We start from the raw sequence: 21,876 nt of genomic DNA, 5'->3' as shown, positions 1-21,876 counted from the left end.
TAAATCCTTTCCGCTGCCTACACATATGGCGGCCACAATAGACAAGACAAAGGTGTGCATCCCTTTCATTAAAAAAACGCAGCGTGCTCTAGTTCTTAGCTCGACCCCTCTTAAGCCTCAAGGAACCGCCTGCGTTTCATCTGGCGGTCCATAGTCTATTTTTGTAGCAGCTACTTATACGGAAATTAAAATGTCTACTCCTACTATGTGCCCGAACCCTCGTTTTTATTTTTTAACCCCCCACTCCAACTGCAACTATCTATCATAGTATGCAGTTGAGATGATGAATGTGCGCGTTCGGCGTCTCTAATTCAATTTATCTTAGACAAAGTCAGCATTCGAGCACAGGCCAAACAATAGATTATACTGCTGGCTGGCATCTTGGGGATTCTACTTTTTTGCCAGCTGCTCTGCAATTGTTTTTTACTCGCCTCAGCGTCTTTTGTCATTGCATTAACAACTAAATCCGTACGCTGCGTTTTCAATTAATCAAACTTTTTATTTTTATTTTTAACATTACATACAATTTTTCAATATAAATGTTTTTTATTTGCTTACAATTGATCCATGCACTTTAAACTGACAACTTTAAATATTAACTATAATGTCTGCTTCACATCACATTCAATTAGGCTCTGGCAGCTTTGCTATTTAACAATGGAATTATGCAAGTTACTCGTATGGGCTAGTAGCACGACTTGTCGCTGGACTGCTGGCGGCTGGTGCGTCATCGGGAGTGCAGCCTAGGGGCACCAGCAGCGGACCCATGGGTCGGCGTGCACGCGGTGCGCCGCGCGTGCCGCGACTAACAGGCGTTGAGGTCTTCGAGCGTGGCCGTCCCGGTCCGCGTTTGACCAGCGAGGATGGCGGTGTGCCCATGCCGCCGAATGTGGCAGGTGTGTCTGCAAATTGAACAATTAAAATGTGTGGATTAGCATTAATGTATGCAAATGAGTTAACTAAGTCGAGCGCTGCTGCTGCTGACACGTTTCATCCTTGCGCACTCACATCCTTGCGCAACATACAATGTTGCATACATTTAAGCGCAGCAATTGTGGTTTGTACCCCCCCAAACCCCGCCTAGAATTCACTTCATTGTAGCTAAGTGGCATTTATGCAACGCAGGCGCTTCAATATTTTATTTAATGGGGTATATAGCATATGCCAAATGCAATTTATGCTGAGCACTTAAAATCATTAAAAAGATTCAAAAATTTAATTTTGTTTTAGGAATTTTCCAAACCGACTGTTCTAAACAAAAATTATGAAACTTTATGGCATTGTTTAAGCCACAGAAAAGAGATTTTTAATTCTTTTCTTTGCTCCAAACTAAATTTCTCTGCTTGAGTTGCTGTTGTAATTTGTATAGTAAATTCTACGACTAACTTGGAAACTTTAGAATGGAAATTAAAACTTTCAAGCAAAATATAAATATACATTTTTTAATTTATTTTACAGCGTATGCTGCTAGTCGTGCTTGCAAATATTTTGTAGCTCGTGTGTTTGCTTTTGTGATTACGACAGCAATTTGTGTGCAACATTATGCGTTGCGTTTGTTGCGTCTGAGCGCTTAAGCCGATTTATGCAATTATCATTTATCGTATTCAATGTGACATGTGTAACTGGAAAACTGGCAATGAAAATGCCCAAAAAATTTCACATTTTCGCATTTAATTTTTGGCTTTAAATCGATACGAATGACAGCGAATTGTTTGATACGTGTTTATGCGCTAATTGTGCTGATAACAAAAGTCGAGTTGAGTTCCTCCCCCAGACAGATGCAAATCTTAAAGCAAATATTTTGAATATCTTATATATAGGGGAGCCATTGGCTTGGCTTGGCTTGTGCTTGTGCTAAAATTGTCACGTACTAAAAGCAAGTTGCGTACCCCAAAATAATTTTGAAATGCGGGCTGCTGCCCAAAAAGTGGCACTCAAGTGAGCGTTGCCCAATTGTGAGGCGATGCTGCAACGGATATGCCATAAGTATGTAAAGTATAAAGAAAAGGGCAGCGAGATAAACGTGATTATGACAGTGATTAGCGACAAGTGACACTTAAGCGGCTGCTGCATGGCACTTACCTTCATCCTGAAGTGCTGCGGCTGCGCCACTTGCTGCTGCCTCCGCATTGCCTGCTGCTGCTGCTGCTGCTGCTGCTTCCTGTTGTGGCAGCGGCGATGTTGTCGTTCCAGTTCCAGTTGCTGCTGCTGTTGTTGTTGCTGGTGTTGCTGGCGATGTTGGCGTTGACACGCGCTGCAATGAGCCATGGCCGCCGCCGCGCCTTGTGCTGCCTCTGGGACGACCACGCTTCGTGCCACGCGGGTGGTGACGTCGCCGCACCGACGAAATGCCGCCAAAGTCAGTTAGGTAGTCTGCAGAATAAGAATTATTATGGGTTTATATTGATTAATTGGGGTTCAAGTCAAACAGCTGGCACAGCTCAAGCGAAAAATAAAGAACAAATAAAAATTATTGTCGAATTAATGTTAGGTTTAACTAATTTTATGTTTATAGCAATTAGTTTGCGGTAAGTTTAAGCTGCAACTGGCGACTTGGCCCACTGTCATCTATGTCATGACCATATTTGCTTTGAACGTGTTACATTTTGTTATGCCAAGTCTTTTGCCCAGCTCGGCGCTGGGCCATCGTTAGTCCTATTGGCTGTTGCTCCCTTACACAGCGGCCGGTGTCTAACTGTAAACTGCATAAATAAAACAAAGCTACAGAACATAGCACAGACTGTCGCCAAACAACGAACAACAACGCATAGCAAAAATGTTGCTGCTTGTTGTGTCTGCCACATTGGCGACATGGCCTGGCGCTAGCTATTTTTGTATGCAACACACAAGTGCAACAGCAGCCACACACACGGACAAACGAACAGACAATCCCAAAGCCAATCATTGGCATTGTCTCGTCTCAGGCTGCAGTTGATCATGATCGACATTCGTCTCGTTGCCAGCCAGCTGAGCATCATTATTATGTTAGTAGCCCCTCTTACCCCCCTCTCTATATATCTATCACTTTTAATGAGCTTCACTAGGCTATCGCTTTGCGCTACACTTGAGCAGCGCGAATCGAGAACGAGTGCCAAATTATTGAATTGCCTGCCCCGTGCCACAAGTTTTATCAATAATATTGCAATCCAAGGCAATCCTTTATTATTATTTTTGGGCAATTTGTTATGCCTGTCTAGGTTGTTGTTATGTTTTGTATTTCGGTCAAAAGTCGCAGCAATGCAGCCTAAAAGTTTCGCTTTTTAGCCCAAAACAAATGAAAGCGCGCGCAAGTAGCTCAAAGTTGTTTATCAGTTTATTGACTTATTCGAGGGGATTTAAGCAAATTTATGTATTACAAGCTTAACTAGCGACAGCAACTGCCTTTGCCCATTGTAACTGAACAACAAAAGATACAGCAACGCTGCAGCTTGAAATTCTCTTCACAGGGCTCGACGCTGCTGTAAGCGGATTTAACAAATCATTCATTCAATTATCTAATTGATTTGACTGATGATCATTTGTGAACCTTGATCCTAGGCGCAGTGCGCAGTTAAAGCCAATGTGACGCATGTTTGCTACGCCTCAGCGAGAGAGAGGCACAATGGCTGCCAGACAAACTCTAATGCGCTAGCCATGACTAAGTGCTACTTGGGTCTTGGTCTTGGTCTTGGTCTTTGTCTGAGTACAAATTGCAATTTGCAATTGCGTGAAATTGCATGGCCTAGAGCTTTAGCCTCTAATTGGCTTGTTAATTAAATTTAAAAAGCATTTTGCATATCCTTTATTCGACATTTGTTGTACTAGAGAATTTATCAGGATCCAAGAATTGAGCATTGGCATTTACATATAGAAGTACTCAAACTCCGGTCTAGACACCGGCTTCGATAGATAGATGAGACGTATTTGATGCAGCTTCCAGCCGCGTGGCGTAAACTTCTTGCGTGGCGGTGGCGGCACCTCCAGCGGCGCTAAGGTCTTGGCTGGAATGGGGCAATGGGGCGGACCTGGTGGCATTTTGTGCAGCTTCGCTAGATTAAGTATGCGCGGCGTTGGACGCGCTCTGAGTGCAGCTGGGCGTATGGGAAAGCGCAGCTTGGCCCAGTACTCGCCTTCGATGTCCTCGTTGGGAAAGCAGCCAGGCATATCTGGCGGCTTGAAGGGACGACCTGCATCATAGCGTGGTGGCTTGCCCCACACAATGACAGGCGAGTAGGCATAGAAGGGCGTGATGAACTCATGCTTGGGCGTCACTTTGCGTGGATACGGCTTGGCTAGTTCCTCGATTTTCTGCGCCAGCTCAACAGAATCTATTTCCATGGGCGGACGTCCGCAGGGCAAGTAATCCGCCTCGCAGGGTATGGTTATCTCCATCTCCTTGGGCTCCTTGGGCTTGGCATTCACCATGGCCCACTCGAAGAACTGCTTCCAGTCCTTTTTCTTCATCGGCCCTGGTTTCTGCCAGGGCGTCAGCTCGCGCTGCACCTTGGGATTGACACGCTTCTTGGGCTTTGCATTGCGCTCGCACCACTCCACCCAGGAGGGCACATACTTCTCCTCCTCGGCTCCATCGAGATCAGCGATATCTAGATTATCTTCATCGACACTCATTTTTTTTTTTTTGTTTCACTATACAAATTTATACTTTTACCTAATGAATGCGTTTGCTTAAAAAAATATTTTGTTAGTTTGGTTTTTAGTGGATTTAAGTTGTGTAATGAACACAAATCTGACATGCAAAGCTTTACCTACAAAATTCCAGGCCTGCTTAGCTTTGAATTTAAATGAAAATAAACGGAATTGAAGAGTAAAGATTTTAGATATACACTGGTCGGCATATATATTTTGTCATACTTTAAAATTAAATCTAATCATTATTTGAGCTAACTTAATGGACATATTGGTATCAATGGAAAGGTCTTCAAAATCCCTTTTTAATGATACATAAATTTGTCTTACCCATAAGTAACCCAATCAAAAATTGAGCTTTGTAAAATATAGGTTTTTTAAAACTTTTTTCTTAGATTTAAATAACAAAAATACTTGGGATGCAAAAAGTTGCCCCTATCTATATTAATAGTGACTACAAAAAGAGTTTTTCAAAAATCTCATGTGCTTATATTTTAAATATTTTTGAGAAAGTATAATTTTGTATGAGAAGTGACTAATTTTTCCTTCTTCTCATACAAAAATATCATAAAAAATATAAGCAAAAATATTTTTAAACTTTTTTTTTGCAGTTACTATTAAAATTAAAATATGACAAAGTATATATGCCGACCAGTGTACTTTACTGAAGTACACTGAGTAAAGTAATATGAAAAGTAATATATCCACTCGAGCTTTAAATATTTATTTGAATATTTATTTCGCCTAAAGTTAACTCAAGTTCTAAGCTAAAGTAGCTGCCTCAATTAAGAAAATACAATTTAATTCAATTTCGCTTGTGTGTATTTCAATAAATCAATTTCCGTTTATAATTAGATTAGCATTGCCACAACTATTAGCTGAAATCTACGCGACTTCAGCTCATAATTGTGTCAATGCTTGCGATGTGACGCGCAGCAATTTGGACAGGGTCGAAAGCATTTGGAGCACATGCAGTCCATGAACATTGGCTGCCTTGGCAGCTCGGCCAGGACACGTTGACTGGGCAGCGCCAGATAGTGCAGCCGACAGAGATGATTGCGCCACTGCTCGCGCGTCATTTTGCTGCGTTTGGGTGGCGACAGATCCGCAGCTGGCGGCAGTGGGCAATGTGGCTTGGGTGGATAGCTGCGCGGCTGGGCAAGTTCAATTAACTTTGCAGTGGGCTTGTAGCTTCTGGCAGCCTTGGAGACCGGGAAGCGGATGGTTTTCCAAAATTCCGCTTCAATGTCCACGTGTTGAAAGCAACAGGGCACCACTGGCTGCTTAGCTGGACGGCTGCGTTCTGGACGCGGTATAATGTGGCGATTGATCTGCGGTCTAAACGGATGCGGCGGCTTGACTGGCGCAATGTATTTGCCGCGTGGCATGCGCGGTTGACTTAATCTTTCAGCTGCACTGGGCAGTTGCATGTCCGCCAGTTTGGGGGCAGCAGCAACGGCTATAAAAATAGCAGGCGCTTCAGTTCTAGTTGCAGTTCTTTTGGGCGCTGCACTATTCGCTATCCATTTGTAGAAATTGATCCACTGCTCGCGGCTTTTGGGTCCGGGCTGCTGCCAGCGCGTTGGCTCTGGTTTGGGTGGTGCACTATAGTCCGGCTTGGGCTTAGAATTGCGCACCACCCAATCCAGCCAACGCGGCACGCTGCTGCGCATTGAGTTCATCAATCACAGTTGGCCGAATTTTAATTTAATGCCAAAAATATAATTTTGAAAATATTTTTTTCATGCATTTATTTGGCTACTAAAATTTTGATGCTTTTTGCTGTTTTACTTTTTAAATTTTGTTCAACATGCTTCAAGTCATAAATGTAGCTCTGAGTGTAAAGTCAATGTTCAAGTAAGTGGCATATCCTTTGTAATTGCATCCTAAAGTGTTGCCGGCCAGTTGCTTGGCGATCATTTTTATATTTTTTTAGTTTGGCTGGGGTGTTGCTCAAGTACTTTTTTATTTATGCCATGAGCAGCTCCAAGCGAACAGCTGCCGGTCTGGCGGGGTTTGTAGCGTTGAGGGTTGCATCATTAAGCAAATGTAGCGTAAAATTGCTTTTGTTTCCGCCGCCGTCAGTAAGTCAGAGAGACTGAGGCATATGCGGTGTCAATTTCACACATGTTATGAGCACTCTGCGGTTTGAATATGAGTCCCAGATTGATGACTCTGAACTTGGCGAGGCGAGTGCGTACGCTATGTCCTTAACAGTTCCGGTACTCTGGTCAGCAGGAAATGCAACTAAAGCAGCAGCAGCAGCAGCAAAAAATGTGAGCAGCAACGCTTGGGCATTGATTTAAAATTCCAAAGGCATTATAGGCTGGCTGCTTGCCACGAAAGCAAAACCAAACCAGCTAACAACAAAGGGGAACGATAGAAATCGTGGTATGGCCCAGACCAGCTTAGAAACTGGCGACAACAAATCATGACAACGGTAACCAACAAACTGCCGACGACGTCGACGGCGACGGCGACATGCAGGCAATGCAACAAGCAAGTCTTAGCGGTGGCGGCAACGGCCGCGCACATCATCAAATGCAACACGCGGCAGCTTCGATGATAATGAAGATGGGCGACAATGCTACGAGGACAGCAACAACATCGAACGAACGAATGAACGACCGATCGACAGCCAACAATGTTAGAAAGGTACTCGCACAATCACGAGGCAAAAAGTGCGATCGATTGCAATGCGCACCGAATTTCAATTGGGCGCAGGCGCATCGACCAGAGAGAGACCAATGACCAAGTCGCAACCAAAGGCATTCGAGGCATTACAGCTGCTGCTGCTATTGATGACAAAGCCAGCGTAAGCATCTCTAGCAGTTGTATAGCTTGGCAGGCATTCAGTTGTATGTACGAAAGGAATTGGGTTATGACCTCGAATGCGTGTCGCCAGACACAGCCATGCGAAGCTCTTCAATAAGCCCAAGATTAAGCCGTTTACATTGTTTGGCTTACAGCTCAGTTGGGCTGCAAGTTGAAATATTTTTTTTGCTTTGTGTAACAAAATTATTTTGCCAGCAGAAATTTAAAACTGCTCGCGACTGCACTGTGGTAACAAAAGACTATTTTATGCACATAAATTTTATATCAAAGCATAAGCAACGAAATGCTATAATAAAGTTACAAACATTCTTCAGCAATTAAATTAAAAACTAGTATATTTATAATTGGCAAATGTGTCAAGGGAATAATTTACATTTTTTTTATTATTTATTTTTTATAATTGTTTGCTAAAGAAATATATAATAACTGAATTAACAATTAATATATATTTCCATATAATTTTGCTTACTTTTGAACTTAACTTTATGTCAAATAAGTTAAACTATATTACCATAGTGCAGCAGTTTATGGCATTTAAGGGTTACAAATCAATTATAGCTGTTAATAATCTGATTTTCCAGTATCGACTATATGAAGCCAGCCCAACTGACTCTAGCCATTTAGTCAAGTGCAGTCTAAGCTAAAATGCAGTTCATTTGGCTAATATGCATAGCATTTAATTTATATATAGTCAACGCTTATACAGCCTACAATTTTGATTTTGAGGAAACGGAACTGTGGCTTGAACAAAAGTTGGATCACTTCAATGACAGCGATGCACGCACTTTTCAAATGGCAAGTAATTAAGCAAAGCCAAAACATTTATTAATAATAAACTTAAAATTTAGCGCTATTTAGTAAGTGATAGTTACTACAAGCTTGGTCAGCCAATTTTTATTATTGTCAATGGCGAATGGGCAATGGAAAATAAAACTAAACTAAATGGTTATGTATATGAAATGATAAAAGGATTTAATGGTTACTTAATAGAGACTGAACATCGTTATTTTGGCAAAACGCAGCCTTTCAGGTATGTTTATAAACAAATATAACAAAACTATAATAAAAGCAATTGTCTTGTAGCATTTATACAGCTGAAACGCTGCAGTACTTGAGCATGCAACAGGCGCTGGCTGATTTGGCGCATTTTATAAAATATAAAAAGTCGCATGTGCCAGCTTTGGCTAAATCCAAAGTTTTTCTTATTGGCTGCTCTTATGCAGCGGGACTTGTGGTTCATATGCGTAAATTTTATCCCGATTTGGTGGATGGTGCTTGGAGCTCTTGCGGTGGTTTTAACTTTAGACTGGACAATTCGGGTAAGCGCGCAACTTAATTGTAGTTACTTTAAATTAATACTTGGCTTGCAGATAATTTTATAAGTGTGGGCAATGCACTGCGCAAAATTGGCGGCGATATTTGCTACGAAGGCGTGTCTAACTTTAGTCATGCTTATGAAAAACACAAGCAATTTAATGATGCAGTTTATAAGCAGCTTGAAGCCAAGAACTTGACAGTGCATTTTAATAATACACCCAGCATTATAATGGTTAATGTGCAGCATCGCAAGTAAGTTGGCAAATTAAACTTCATTTTATGCTATATATTAATTAATTCAATTTGGAATAGCACAACTACTATAGCCAAACTTTGTCAGAATATTACAGCGCTGCATCAAAGCGCTGATCTGTTTGGCTATGGCCAGTTGTTGGCCAAGTTGCAAAGCCAAATACCTGACGCTGGTAAAAAAACAGATATTAAAGCCACGCTGCATAGCTCTTGTAAGTTTTAAACACTCGTAAGTTTTTGAACTTTATATTTTGATGTGCTTTGTAGATCGTCAATGGCTTTGGCTTTGCTGCAATGGCATTGGCAATTTTCTAAGCACAAGTTCGATGATGCAGCCATTTGCCAATTTAGAGCCTTGGGCACATTCGATTAAGGACTGCAAAAAGGAATTTGGCGCCACATACACCATAGACTATGTTCAAGCTCAAATTGAGCAAGCTACGAAATATTTTGGTGGCTTAGAGCCAAATGTTGAGCACGTTATTTATACCAAAAGTCAATATGATCCTTGGCGATTTGCTGGCATACCCGATGAGTGCGCTGTCATTATGCCAGGTAACAAATATTTATTTATTTAAATATTATGCTTATTAAATTGATGCTGCAGATGTGGGACACTGTCATGAAATGCGAACTCGCAAGGAAAATGATTTCCCAGGGCTTATAGCAACTAGAGAAAAGATAGTCGAGGCTTTTCGTATTTGGAACGGCGGTGAAGGATCAACAAGAGAAACGCAAATGAAATGTTAAACTATAAATAAAATAAATTGTTTCAAACTGAAAATAAAACTGTGTGATTCAATTTATAGACTAGCAATAATTTAAATATTAAAGGCATACAGACATTAAAGTTCAATGTCATATGCTTAACTTCCTGTTTAATTTTCAATATTTTTAAAACTCTATTTAAAGCTTTGACTGCATAGCAAATGAATTTGCAGTGCTTGCAACTGTAACTGCAAAATATTAATTATTACTTAATGCAAAATGAAACGAAAGCGAAAGTCAAGTGTCAAGTGTGAATTAAGTTGTTCAGCTAAAGTTAAGCAATGCTATAAATAAATTGCTGTAGTCTAATTAAAACTAGACATGGATACGCTAACTAACAGTTAAACACATTAATTACATTCTGCTGCTCATTTTGTTGCAAATACTTCACATATAATTGTATCTAAATATGATTAACCAATTTAAGTCAAAACCACTTTAATTATAAAGTTTCAAATCAAACGGACAAGCGACTGTCAAACTGATTCGCGAGGCATCTGAACACAGCTATGTGTTTGTATCTCATAGATAAACAAGATTTGTGTGAAGTATGTGGGTATCGATGCCGTTGCGGGCACGTACTCGGCTCTGGGCGCTATGGGGGCCAATAAGGTGTAAATTTATGCGACGAACAGCAGCAGCAACAATGAGCAGTAGGCCCAGCCTATGCAATTTATTGCTAATTTTTATAGCAAAAGCTCAGTCAAACGCGCATTTTTCATATGCGCCTATTTGATTGGCATTTAACTTCATTTGCTTTTTTTTTTATTTGGAATTATTTGAGCGTATTTTGTAATTATTTGTAAGCTGTGTGAATTTTTGTGGCCAATCAACGTTTTTGTTCGCAGTTTTGATTTGCTGCCAAGTTTTCCAGCAGTAATTGTAACTCATGGCTAACGTGTATTCTATGAGATACTTTTTTATCCGTTGTTATTGTTAATGTTGTCATGTTCTTTGGGAGTTTTGCACCTTGTTTACAACTGTTGCATTGACAAAGTGCAGACAAGGATACATGATGAAGTATGCAACTGACTGAATAATTAAGACGTTTGGTTTCATTGGTGAAAGTATCTTTCATAATAAAATGAAATCAAGTTGGCACGTGTCCATTTAGTTAAGTGAAATCAATTAAAAAATTGTTTGTTACACAACGAAAACACGTCGAGTTAATTTGAATGCCTTGCACGCTGGCAAAAGCTGCAACTAACTAACTAACTAACTAGTGTTGGTAACTTTTTTTAAATGAAGCCACATTTATTGAGTCGTTGCCAGCGAAAATGCGAAAAATGTAAGAAAATTGCTGCATAAAATGAAATGTACATGGGAAATTAAAATTGTAATCAAGTGTTTTATTTTATGCAGCACTTGGCTTTGGCTGTATTCCATTAGCAGTTGATTAATATAGTTAATACAACTTGTTTACAACTTGTTCAATATATTTTAATAAATTTTGTTTTATCATGCACTTTAGCTCAATCAATATAATCGTGAAAATCTCATGACAATTTCTCATTTTCGACAGCCATAAATGTCAAGCAAAAATTACGAAACAAAATCAAGAAAAACTCGAAACTACAAAACAAAAAAACGAAAGAGTAAGCGCATAAAAATTTATGTAGCCACAGCACGTGAAGCCATTGATTAAATTAGATGTTTTCATTTGCCAAGCCCTGTGCACAAGTTACAAGCAAAGAAATGGGCATACAAAGTTATTCATGAGCTTGTGGCAAAAACTAAGCCAAATCAATAGACCAAAATACAAACAACTTAAAGCCAAACTGACAAGTGCAGCGCTTTGGGTAACATAATCAACTGCCAACGGGCAAAGCGAGATAGTAAATTGGGTTGCGTACGTGGCTTAGCGCAAAAAAAATCGTTGGCCAACATATGCGAATGGTAAATGAAAATGTTATCAACGACAGCTGTAGCAAAAATTAGCTTGCTAACCAGGAAAACAGTCAACGCATAGCAAAAGCCACAGCCAAAGCCAAAGCTAAGACAACTAACTAGGCTAGTTGACAAGTTACAGTTGCGTTGTTTGTTTGTGATCTAACCAACAATTGTTTGTTTATTTTTTGCGTGTTGCCTACTTTTCAACGTCTCCACAACTTTCGATTGGTTAATTGTTAAACAAATTTCAATAGTCTGTTGCTGCTGCTTGAAATGCAAATCAGTTGCTCGTTTTGGTGCGGGCCAACAACTGAAGTTGCAACTTGCTTGTTGCACATCCCACATGCAATCATAACAAAAACAGGCCAAACAGCAGCTGCAGCTGTTGGCTAAGCAAATGCGGCGCGGCATTTGCTGGCCAAATAATTTGAATTATTAATTACACAAAGTGATTGGTGCTAAGAATGTCTATAATATAAATATATATATATATATATATATAAAGCTGCTGCGCTGCACTCACTCATTGAATCTGACTGCGACATTAGCGTTGGACTATCGCCATCCACAATTAAAGCCTCGTTATCGGAATCGTTGTCAAGTTGCAACTGCTGGGGCGGCACGCTGGTTGCACCTGGCACATACGTCTCTTGGCTGAGTATTTGGTTGTTGCTGTCGGTGCCCGCACTGGATGTGGACGAGGCAATGCCCACATCAATTGAGTCCTCGTCCAGCTCCTGCTTAATGCGTTTGGCAGCTGAGCTGCAACTGGGCACATCGTCTTCATTCGCTGGTATAGTAACGCCTCCCATATTGGACTCCTAAAGAGACAATAAAATCAATTAGCATTTTTTATGAGCAACGGAAGTTAAGTGAGCCCAGAAAAAAAAAATAAATGTTTTACTTTTAATTTATGCAATATGCTGCATTAAATGTTTGCTTGTTGTCTGGGCAAGCGACTTGAGTTATTGCAGGGCTACTGCAGACGTAATGGTCAAGAGGGTTGCAATGTGCCGTTTTTAGTTTGTTGCATGCATCAGCGCACGCATCGACACTGGGGCAAAGCGCTGCACAGATTCAAATATTATGATTAGGCAGTTAGTGCATAATTTGTAATTTATAACAATTTGTTTATGCTACACTGCTTGCTGTCTATATTAACCTACTTAGTGTAGCTAAGTCAATCATAAATCAAATCTATGAAGCGCTGCCACTTAACCTCAAACTTGTATACGAAACTTGAACTTCTCTCGTCAGCGAAATGAATTGACAAGCACAAGCAGGGAAAAGATGGCTGCGTGCCATTAAACTGTGTTTCTTGTTTTTCTCTCTTAGTTTGCTGTGGTATATGAACTTGGCCCCCTCCTAAGTGCAAGCAGTAGCAACATATGCCCAAGTGTAGAACTTAACCAAAAACGTAAGAAAAAGACAAAGAGGCAACGGCAACGGGCAACAGACCATAATCAGTGTTCCATTGAACGCACAAAATCATTTAGCGCAACCGAAATGAAAAGCAAAAGAGAGAAGTGCACCCCACTTGGAAGACGCAAGTTGGTTAAAGCCAAGTGTTTGCTTTTAGACATAGGGAACACAACACTTGGATGAATGAATATAGCCAAGAAAAATAGCAAAAGCAACGCATAGTGTATGCCCAAAGCTGGCAGCAAGTTCAAAGCACGCTACGTAGTAGACCAAGACCAGCTCAGCTCTCAGCTCTGCGCTCTGAGTTGGGAGTTGGGATTGAGTTGAGTTCAGCAGTTGTAGCAAATTGAATTGTCGCTGCTGTTGTTGCATGAATCACGTGACCATGACCACCATGCAGTTGCCACTGCCGCTGCCCATGTTGAGAACAACAAAAGCCAGAGAGCTGTAGCTGAAGCTGTTGTCTCTTTTACCTGCGACTGTGTGTCGCTGTATATGGCCAACTGGCAATTTGAACTTCACTTAGAAGATCATTTACTTTCATTCAGTCCATGCGGCACTTGTCGCTGCATGCAACAAGTGTAAACTTGGTTTAATAACGCTCATTAGCCAGCCAGTTGAATGAAGCGTGGCAAGCAAATGAAAAGTGCGTCATTATTTCGTAGCTTTACCTTTTTGGGCTGACGTCGCTTGCGTTCGACTTTGCCTGGAATGGGTGAGCTTGACTCCTGTTTGACCTGCAGCTTTGCTTCCTGACGATCTGTAACAAATTTGTGAATTGAGCAACATTTTGATGGTAGCTTAACTACAACTTACATTTCATTTCGATTTCTTCATCATCCAGCAGCAGTGACACAACCTCCTTGGGCTTTAACGTATCTGGTTTGAAATTGCCGCCACTTATGACCATGCGTTGTATCTATAAGATATAAATTTAATATTTTTAAACGGATGCAACACGTGCAAGTGCTGGCGGTCTAAGCACTTTAATGTGATAATCAAAGGATGCGATAATTAAACTAATAAAAGCGCTGAGCGGCTTTACAATTCTCAAGTAGAAACGAAGCAGGCGTAACCGAAATGTCGCCTAACCAATTGTATAATTGATTTCCGGTATCGCTTTACCTATTACAGCAACAACAACAACAAACAATGTTCAAGTGTTTTATGCTTTGCCGGCTCGTGTTTCATTTAAACCAAAACGTAACAATGCGCCAGACTCAAAGGGAAGTTCACGCACGTGCCTAATATGACACAGAACAAAGGCGCAAACTTGATCAAGCAAATTGCTTACAATAAAACAAAGTCTTGCGGTTTCCTGGCCAGCACTTACCTCGCTCTTTTCTCGCGCCCTCTCCAGTATGCGCTCCTCGATGGTGCCCTTGCATATAAGTCTGTAGACTGTCACTTGTTTGGTCTGGCCCAGACGATGCGCTCGATCCATAGCCTGCTGATCAACAGTGGGATTCCAATCCGAGTCATAGAAGATAACCTGCAAGTCAAATGAAGAGCAGTATTAATAAAAAATCAATGCATGCGTTCAAATGTTTATGTAAATGAGCAAAACGACACGCACATCCTTTCGCTGTCCTTTTGATGCGTTGCAGGCGTCAACGCTGCATACTAAGCACTAATCTACTTTGTCTCGTCACGAATTCTAAGCCTTTTCCTGTTTCTCGAATGAACTCTCTTCATTTTCTATGCATTGCATGCAAGCCGTGTGCTCTGCCAAGTGCGCAGCACTTTTTATTTAAGGGCTGCTATTTGAATTAACATTTCCGGCCCGCAAAGGGGCCAATTAATATTGAACTCATTGGGGTTTTGATTTGGAACACGTGTTAGATTTGCTGCTATCCGTTCAATTTAAAGAGAGAACAGGAAGTTGCAAGCGGTAATATGAGAATATGTAAATTTCAAACATAAATAGATAATAGCAAATGTTTGTTGCTAAAGCAAATTGTCAAGCAGTGACAAACATTATAATCTATAGCATATAGCTGAAATATTATAAAGACTTCTTCATATGCATTCATTTAATTTAATATCAACTATGAACAGGCGACGTTAAGGTTAAATTATTACAAGAAAAGTATTTAAAATTAATTTAGCTGCATATTGAAAATTAAATGTTTTTAAAAAAGTAAAAAGTGACAACATTTGTTGCAAGAATTGCAAAAACTCCAAATGCTCTGTTTACTGTTAATTTTCAACAATTGCATTTAGCTTAAACCGATTATCATCGCTTTGCCAATCGTCTATCGAAAGTGTTAACTACCAACAATTAATTATGTTGTACTTAGACCAGTTAGCATTGCACACTATCAGCCAATTTGAAATTCTTGCAAACGAAGTCAAATCGCAAGGCATTTTATACTACTAACACAATTGATAAAGCACCGCAGGTTAGCTGCGATATTGGGACTATTATTTACAAGCGATTTCTAACGTAGATAATACCCTAATTAAGTGCGCGATAAGAGCGGCCATTGTGCCAATAAAAAAGGTATTAGAAAAGCTCGCCAACGCCAGTAGTAGTTCAATCCACAACGATGGCACAGTGGACTTTAGGCGTTACGCTAGTGCTGCTAGCGCTGGGCGTGGCAGCTGGCAATGAGAACGAGAGCGGCGGCGGCAACATATTCCAGCGCACATTCAATCAGCTGCATCAGGAGCCCGATTTGCCGGCAAACCAAAATCGCGCAGATCAAGTGCAGACGCTATGGATTGAGCAAAAGTTGGATCACTTTGATGCAAGCGAGAAGCGCAGCTGGAAAATGGTAAAACGTCAATTCAGTTATGCAATCAGCAGCTAGAACTTTTTCGATTTTGCAGCGTTATATGCTGAACGAAGCGCTATACAAGGCAGGAGCACCATTGTTTATTTATTTAGGTGGGGAATGGACTATATCGGCGGGTTCTATAACTGGCGGTCACATATACGATATGGCCAAGGAGCACAATGGTCTGCTGGCCTATACCGAACATCGTTATTATGGCCAAAGCAAGCCGCTGCCGTAAGTTTAGCAAACTTGTGTTCAAGCGAAGTTTAATATTTTGTATATTGCAGTGATCTAAGCAATGAGAACATGCGCTATTTGCATGTGAAGCAAGCGCTGGCGGACTTGGCACACTTCATTACCACCATGAAGCAAACTTATGCAGGCTTGAAAGATTCCAAAGTTATAATTGTAGGCGGCTCCTACTCCGCCACAATGGTCACTTGGTTCAAGCGTCTCTATCCGGATTTAGCTGATGGCGGTTGGGCCTCGAGTGCGCCGCTGGTAGCCAAGGCCAACTTTGTAGGTAAGTTTCACTCAAACTAAGCCACTCAAACTCAAATTAAGCGCTGCACTTGTAGAGTACAAGGAGATTACGGGTCAGTCGATTACATTAATGGGCGGCTCGGCTTGCTATAAGCGCATTGAGAATGGAATTGCTGAAATGGAAGCAATGTTTGCCAATCAACGTGGAGCTGAGGTGAAAGCATTGCTGAAGCTTTGCGAGCGTTTTGATGTGTACAGCGATTTGGATATTTGGACGCTATTCAGTGAGATCTCTGATCTATTTGCAGGCGTTGTACAGACACACAAGTAAGTGTAGGACTTTAATGTGTAAATAAGAGCTACAAATTGTTTTAAACTACAGTGAGGGTCAAATCGAAGGTGTTTGCAAGCAAATTATGGCTGAAAGCAGCGATCTAATTGGTGTGGCCAAATATGTGCTGCGTATGTTCTCCAGAAGCGCCGAGAAGTGCAATGACTTAAGCTATGACGCCATTATAGGCACTTTATTGGAATCTAAGTACAACGGAGAAATGAGTAAGTAATTGCTATAACTTTAAGTTCGTTATTTGTAAGTTATATTTTGCTTGCAGTGCGTCAATGGATGTATCAAACTTGCAATGAATACGGTTGGTATCAGACTTCAGGCTCTGCGGATCAACCCTTTGGCACCAAATTCCCATTGACACTTTACACAACCATGTGCGCTGATCTCTATGGCTTGGAATTCAGCAATTCATTTATTATGGATCGCATTTCGACTACAAATGATGACTTTGGCGGGCTTAAGCCAGGCGTTAAGAATGTTTATATTAGTCATGGACAATTGGATCCCTGGCGTGCAATGGGCATACAGAATGAAAAGGAAGCTACTGTTATACCAAGTAAGCTGCGCTTTAAACTTAGTTGAGCACATGCATTAACTTTAATTTTTTACAGAATACGCGCACTGCAAGGATTTGAGTTCGATCAGCGACAAAGACACTGCGGAAATGCGCGCATCAAAGGAACGCGTTGCTGAACTAGTTCGCCAATGGGTGAAGTAAACTTTCTGTTTTATCGCTTAGTATGCCAATAAATTGTGTATTTTAAAAACCAATAAATTATAATGTGTTAAGTTTGAAAATTGCCTTATCTGATATTGTTCCGGTAATACCCGCAAGGGCAGATTGCAAAGTTTTGGGCAGCATAGAATCACTCACACAAGTGATATCGATTAAAAGCAATCTTAAATGATTAAATTGTTCAAATCCATTCTTATCACCATCAGCGACACACACACACACACATTAGTAGACGTCCCTGTATAAGCTTATCAGCGTTCAATTTATAGCTCACTAACTTGGCTGATAAACACACTGGTTCTTATATAAAATTAAGCGCACGCTGGTCAATTGTTCACTTTATTTGGGAATATGCTGGCTATCAAGTTGGTCAGCCTACTGCTGTTGGCTTTGGCCATACACACAGATGGTCTAAAGTTGCAGAAGGATGTGCCTGTGTTTGTCAAAACGCTAAAGGATCTGCAGCGTGGTCCACCCAAACAAATGCTCACTAATCGCGCTGAAGTGACAGAGGAATGGATTGAGCAGCCATTGGATCACTTTGATGATAAGAATAAGGAAACATACAAAATGGTAATGACATAAGCTTTACGTGAAAATGTTCACTCATTTTGTGTTCACAGCGTTATTTGGTTAACAATGAATTCCAAACCGAAGGCAGTCCAATTTTCATATTTTTGGGTGGCGAATGGGAAGCTGAGCCAGGCATGCTCACCAAAAGTCATTGGTACGACATGGCCAAGCAGCACAAGGGCGTTCTAATCTACACTGAACATCGTTATTATGGTGCCAGCGTGCCCACACCCACAATGTCAACCGAGAACTTAAAGTATCTGAGTGTCAAACAAGCGCTGGCCGATGTGGCAAATTTCATTAACACCTACAAAGCGGAGAATGCGCAGCTTGCCAAGTCGAAGGTTTTGCTGGCAGGGGGCTCCTATTCAGCCACAATGGTTGTTTGGTTTATGCGTGAATATCCCGATTTAATCGTGGGTGGCTGGGCTTCTAGTGCGCCACTCTTGGCCAAGGTGGACTTCTATGACTACAAAGTGGTGGTGGGCAAGGCTATACGCGAGCTGGGCGGTCAACAGTGCTACAATCGCATCGAAAACGGCATTGCCGAGTTGGAAAACATGTTCAAGAACCAACGCTCGGCGGAGGCACGTGCTATGCTGCGACTATGCAGCAGCTTTGATCACACTAACGACTTGGATTTCTGGAGTTTGTTTGGTGCCATATCCAACATATTCTCTGGCATTGTTCAGAGACAGCGGTAAGTTATGCCCATAGCTATATAATAACCTAAAAAAACGTTGTTGTTTTTGCAGACCTGGTGATGTTGAATATTGGTGCGACTTTCTGCTAAAATTCGAGGATGATGCTACAGCCATTGCCAACTTATTTTATCATGCAGCTGGTTATCCTACATGCGTCGATATGCGCTACAGTGAAACTGTTGCCTATTATCAGGAACTTGTTGCAGACTTCGATGATTGTAAGTTGTTAACAATTGAGTTTGAGTCGTATATATGCTAATAATCCACTTAATAGCGCTGCCTTGGTACTATCAGACCTGCAATGAGTTTGGCTGGTATCAATCCTCACGCGCTGCAGCGCAGCCATTTGGCAAAAGCTTCCCCGCTACCTTGTATATTGAGCTGTGCCAGGACATTTTTGGCGCCAAGTACAGGCAATCACAAATCGAAAGTTATGCCGCCGAGACCAATGAACACTTTGGTGGCATGGAGCCAGCCGTCGAAAATGTATTCATGACACACGGCAGCCTTGATCCGTGGAATGCCGTTGGTCATGGCGTTGCTGAAGGTGCCACAGTCATAGCTCAGGCTTCGCACTGCAACGATTTAGCTCCGATGAGTAGCGCCGATAGCGCTGAGATGCGTGCAGCCAAGGAAAAAATTGCTGAGCTTGTCACTCAATGGTTGGCTTAGATAAAAAATGTAATTACTCTAAGCTCAGCAATACATTTCAAGCAATAAATAACATTTGTATGTCAATAAACTGCTCGTGGTTTTATTTCGACAAATTGGATTCTAAAAAAAGCAGCAAATTAGATACTCATGATAGTATATTCCAAACATATACACATTGAATCGCAAATATATTTATTGTGATTGCTATTACCAAGTAACTATTCAATCAAATACTACTACAGTGCTTAGAGTTTACAGTGATCCGCAACAAATAAGAGTTTGTTGTTTGCTATGCTACTCATAGAAAATATTTAATTTTAGCACCACTTAATTTTATCAGGGTTTTTTTTAACGGAAAGTCAATTCTAATCAACTTTTAAACATTTGCCTTTAAATAATATTTATCTGTTACAAATTCCACTGTAACCCATTTTCCAATAAATAGGCCTTGACGTAAGCTACGAAATTATTCGCAAACTTGAACTTGAACCGAACGGACAAAATGAAGTACACCTTACAATTTATTGCACTAATAGTTTGCTTGGCTGATTGTTTGGCCTTTATTCAGACACTTCGCAAACCCTACCGAGGTCCGCAGCAAAGCAATGAAACAAACGAATTTGAAAAATTAAATGTGACAACCAAATGGATAACTCAAAAACTAGACAACTTTGATGACAATAATACGAAAGTGTGGAGCAATGTAGGTCTTGAGCATAACTCTATTTAAGTTTTATAATTTAAAAATTTTATTTGCAGCGATACCATATATATGAGGATTATTTTTCGCATGGATCTCCAATATTTGTATGGTTGGGTGGTGAGAGCAAAGTCGATCCAGACATGAAAGTCTTACTTTGGGAGGAAATAGCAAAGGAGCACAATGGTTCACTGATTTACACGGAACATCGCTTTTATGGTAAAAGCATTCCCATAAGGTAACTAAGCTAAATTTCGGTATGGCCACTAAATCAAATTTTGTATCTAACAACAGACCCTATTCAAATGAGAACCTTAAATATCTAAGTACTGAGCAAGCTTTGGCTGATGTCGTTCATCTTATTAAAACCCTGAAGAAGGAGGATAAGTACAAGAACTCAAAAGTGCTTGTACTTGGCTGCTCCTATGCTGGATCAATGGCAGTGTGGCTAAAAAAATTGTATCCAGATTTAGTCGTTGGAGTCTGGGCCTCAAGTGCCCCCTTGCTTGCCAAGGTGGATTACCCAGGTAAATTAATGAATTTTAAATGAAATTAATAATTTAAAAACGTTTGCTTTAGAACATTTTCAAGTTGCTGGACAGTCTTATAAAAAACTCGGGGGCATTGAATGCTACAATCGCATTAAAAATGCTATATCATTCTATGAGGATCTGTGGAATCAAGGTAATATCACTGAGCTGAAGAAAATTCTAAATATCTGTGATGATTTTGATGCGAAATATGAATACAACCGCTATGACCTATTTATGACAATCGCAAGTAATTTCTCTGACATTGCACAATTCCAAAGGTAAGTAAAATTTGTATATAAAAGATGTAAGGTTACAATTAGTATTTCTTACAGACCACACTTATTTACTATTAAGGAGCATTGCGTTCAGATGTTAAAGTCTGATGATGATGCTATGGCTGTTTCCCAATTTATACATAAACAAGTGGAAAATCCTAGATGCCTTTCAATTAATAATCAACAATTTATCGACAAAATAAACTTGGTTAGAGATAACTGTGATAAACGTAAGTAAATACTTCCTTTGCAAAATGGCTAATAACTAAACCATTCTATAATTTTTTAAGCGTTTCTTTGTTGGGCCTATCAGACTTGCAGTGAATTTGGTTGGTATCAAAGTACTAATGGTGATGGTCAACCATTTGGATCTTCCGTTCCAGTCCAATATTCTATTAACACATGCCAGAAAGTTTTTGGCGCTCATTTTACTAGGGAAAAAATTGAAGCTAATGTTAAAGCTACGAACGAGAAGTTTGGTGGACTTAATCCAAATGTTACGAACGTTTATTTAACTCACGGCGAACTGGACCCATGGAGCAAAGTTGGTGCTGGCATTGCTCAAGGTGCAACTATTATACCGAATGCCTCACATTGCAACGATATGCAGTCCATCACAGAGGAAGATAGTCTAGAATTAGTTGCCTCTAAAAGGCGTCTGATGTCGTTAGTTCGAAAATGGTTAGCTGAATAGTTTGGAGCTATGACAGTAAATTGCTTTAACAGTGTGGAAACGTTGATTACATTTTTATTAAAAGTAATGCCATATTCTATTTTCTTAAACAACGCACCAGAATTCATTGAATTTTAATGCGGCACACGTTAATATATTATAAGGCTTAGATAAAAAATGTAATTACGAAGCTCAGCAATACAATTCATTCAATAAATAACATTTCTAAATCACTAGATGCATGTTATTTTCTTTGAACTAATAGGATAGCACTCTCCAAATATATAGGCATTGAATCGAAAACATGTT

General features: G+C 40.4%; 7 protein-coding genes across 7 annotated transcripts in view; 4 read left to right on the top strand and 3 right to left on the bottom strand.

The window, feature by feature from the left end:
- Window positions 1-529: 529 nt before the first annotated feature.
- LOC108603001 (chromatin-remodeling ATPase INO80) overlaps window positions 530-21,876 on the bottom strand; it is a 33,128-nt gene continuing 11,781 nt past the window's right edge. Inside the window, exons 9-14 of the mRNA XM_017991396.1 lie at window positions 14,444-14,602; window positions 13,927-14,029; window positions 13,782-13,870; window positions 12,212-12,509; window positions 2,083-2,373; window positions 530-902 (exon numbers count right to left, since the gene is read on the bottom strand). Of these exons, the coding sequence (XP_017846885.1) occupies window positions 673-902; window positions 2,083-2,373; window positions 12,212-12,509; window positions 13,782-13,870; window positions 13,927-14,029; window positions 14,444-14,602 (1,170 nt within the window). The 3' untranslated portion in view covers window positions 530-672. The remainder of the gene's footprint in view (window positions 903-2,082; window positions 2,374-12,211; window positions 12,510-13,781; window positions 13,871-13,926; window positions 14,030-14,443; window positions 14,603-21,876) is intronic.
- On the bottom strand, window positions 3,769-4,681 carry LOC108603008. Its single transcript, XM_017991403.2, has one exon. It carries the CDS (start codon window positions 4,606-4,608, stop codon window positions 3,841-3,843), a length of 768 nt encoding a protein of 255 aa, XP_017846892.1. The 5' UTR covers window positions 4,609-4,681; the 3' UTR covers window positions 3,769-3,840.
- LOC108603007 lies at window positions 5,441-6,429 on the bottom strand. The gene has a single exon (XM_017991401.2). The coding sequence runs from the start codon at window positions 6,306-6,308 to the stop codon at window positions 5,538-5,540; it is 771 nt and encodes a 256-aa protein (XP_017846890.1). The 5' UTR covers window positions 6,309-6,429; the 3' UTR covers window positions 5,441-5,537.
- On the top strand, window positions 8,103-9,802 carry LOC108603006 (putative serine protease K12H4.7). The gene is made up of 7 exons (XM_017991400.1): window positions 8,103-8,256; window positions 8,310-8,491; window positions 8,545-8,780; window positions 8,832-9,030; window positions 9,091-9,242; window positions 9,298-9,585; window positions 9,638-9,802. The coding sequence occupies exons 1-7, from the start codon at window positions 8,107-8,109 to the stop codon at window positions 9,778-9,780; spliced, it is 1,350 nt and encodes a 449-aa protein (XP_017846889.1). The 5' UTR covers window positions 8,103-8,106; the 3' UTR covers window positions 9,781-9,802.
- On the top strand, window positions 15,623-17,517 carry LOC108603005 (thymus-specific serine protease). The gene is made up of 7 exons (XM_017991399.2): window positions 15,623-15,887; window positions 15,943-16,124; window positions 16,178-16,413; window positions 16,469-16,700; window positions 16,756-16,928; window positions 16,985-17,275; window positions 17,331-17,517. The coding sequence occupies exons 1-7, from the start codon at window positions 15,660-15,662 to the stop codon at window positions 17,435-17,437; spliced, it is 1,449 nt and encodes a 482-aa protein (XP_017846888.1). The 5' UTR covers window positions 15,623-15,659; the 3' UTR covers window positions 17,438-17,517.
- Window positions 17,807-19,464, top strand: LOC108601234 (thymus-specific serine protease). Its single transcript, XM_017989133.1, has 4 exons — window positions 17,807-18,028; window positions 18,079-18,728; window positions 18,784-18,950; window positions 19,007-19,464. Exons 1-4 carry the CDS (start codon window positions 17,807-17,809, stop codon window positions 19,402-19,404), a joined length of 1,437 nt encoding a protein of 478 aa, XP_017844622.1. The 3' UTR covers window positions 19,405-19,464.
- LOC117134859 (putative serine protease K12H4.7) lies at window positions 19,781-21,768 on the top strand. The gene is made up of 6 exons (XM_033294106.1): window positions 19,781-20,089; window positions 20,146-20,324; window positions 20,381-20,613; window positions 20,666-20,897; window positions 20,952-21,124; window positions 21,185-21,768. The coding sequence occupies exons 1-6, from the start codon at window positions 19,889-19,891 to the stop codon at window positions 21,586-21,588; spliced, it is 1,422 nt and encodes a 473-aa protein (XP_033149997.1). The 5' UTR covers window positions 19,781-19,888; the 3' UTR covers window positions 21,589-21,768.

Source organism: Drosophila busckii, chromosome 3R (genome assembly GCF_011750605.1).
Source record: "Drosophila busckii strain San Diego stock center, stock number 13000-0081.31 chromosome 3R, ASM1175060v1, whole genome shotgun sequence".
In the NCBI taxonomy this organism is placed as follows: domain Eukaryota; kingdom Metazoa; phylum Arthropoda; class Insecta; order Diptera; family Drosophilidae; genus Drosophila; species Drosophila busckii.
The sequence above is the reverse complement of the archived record's forward strand: the minus strand, read 5'-3'. Positions and strand labels throughout refer to the sequence as shown.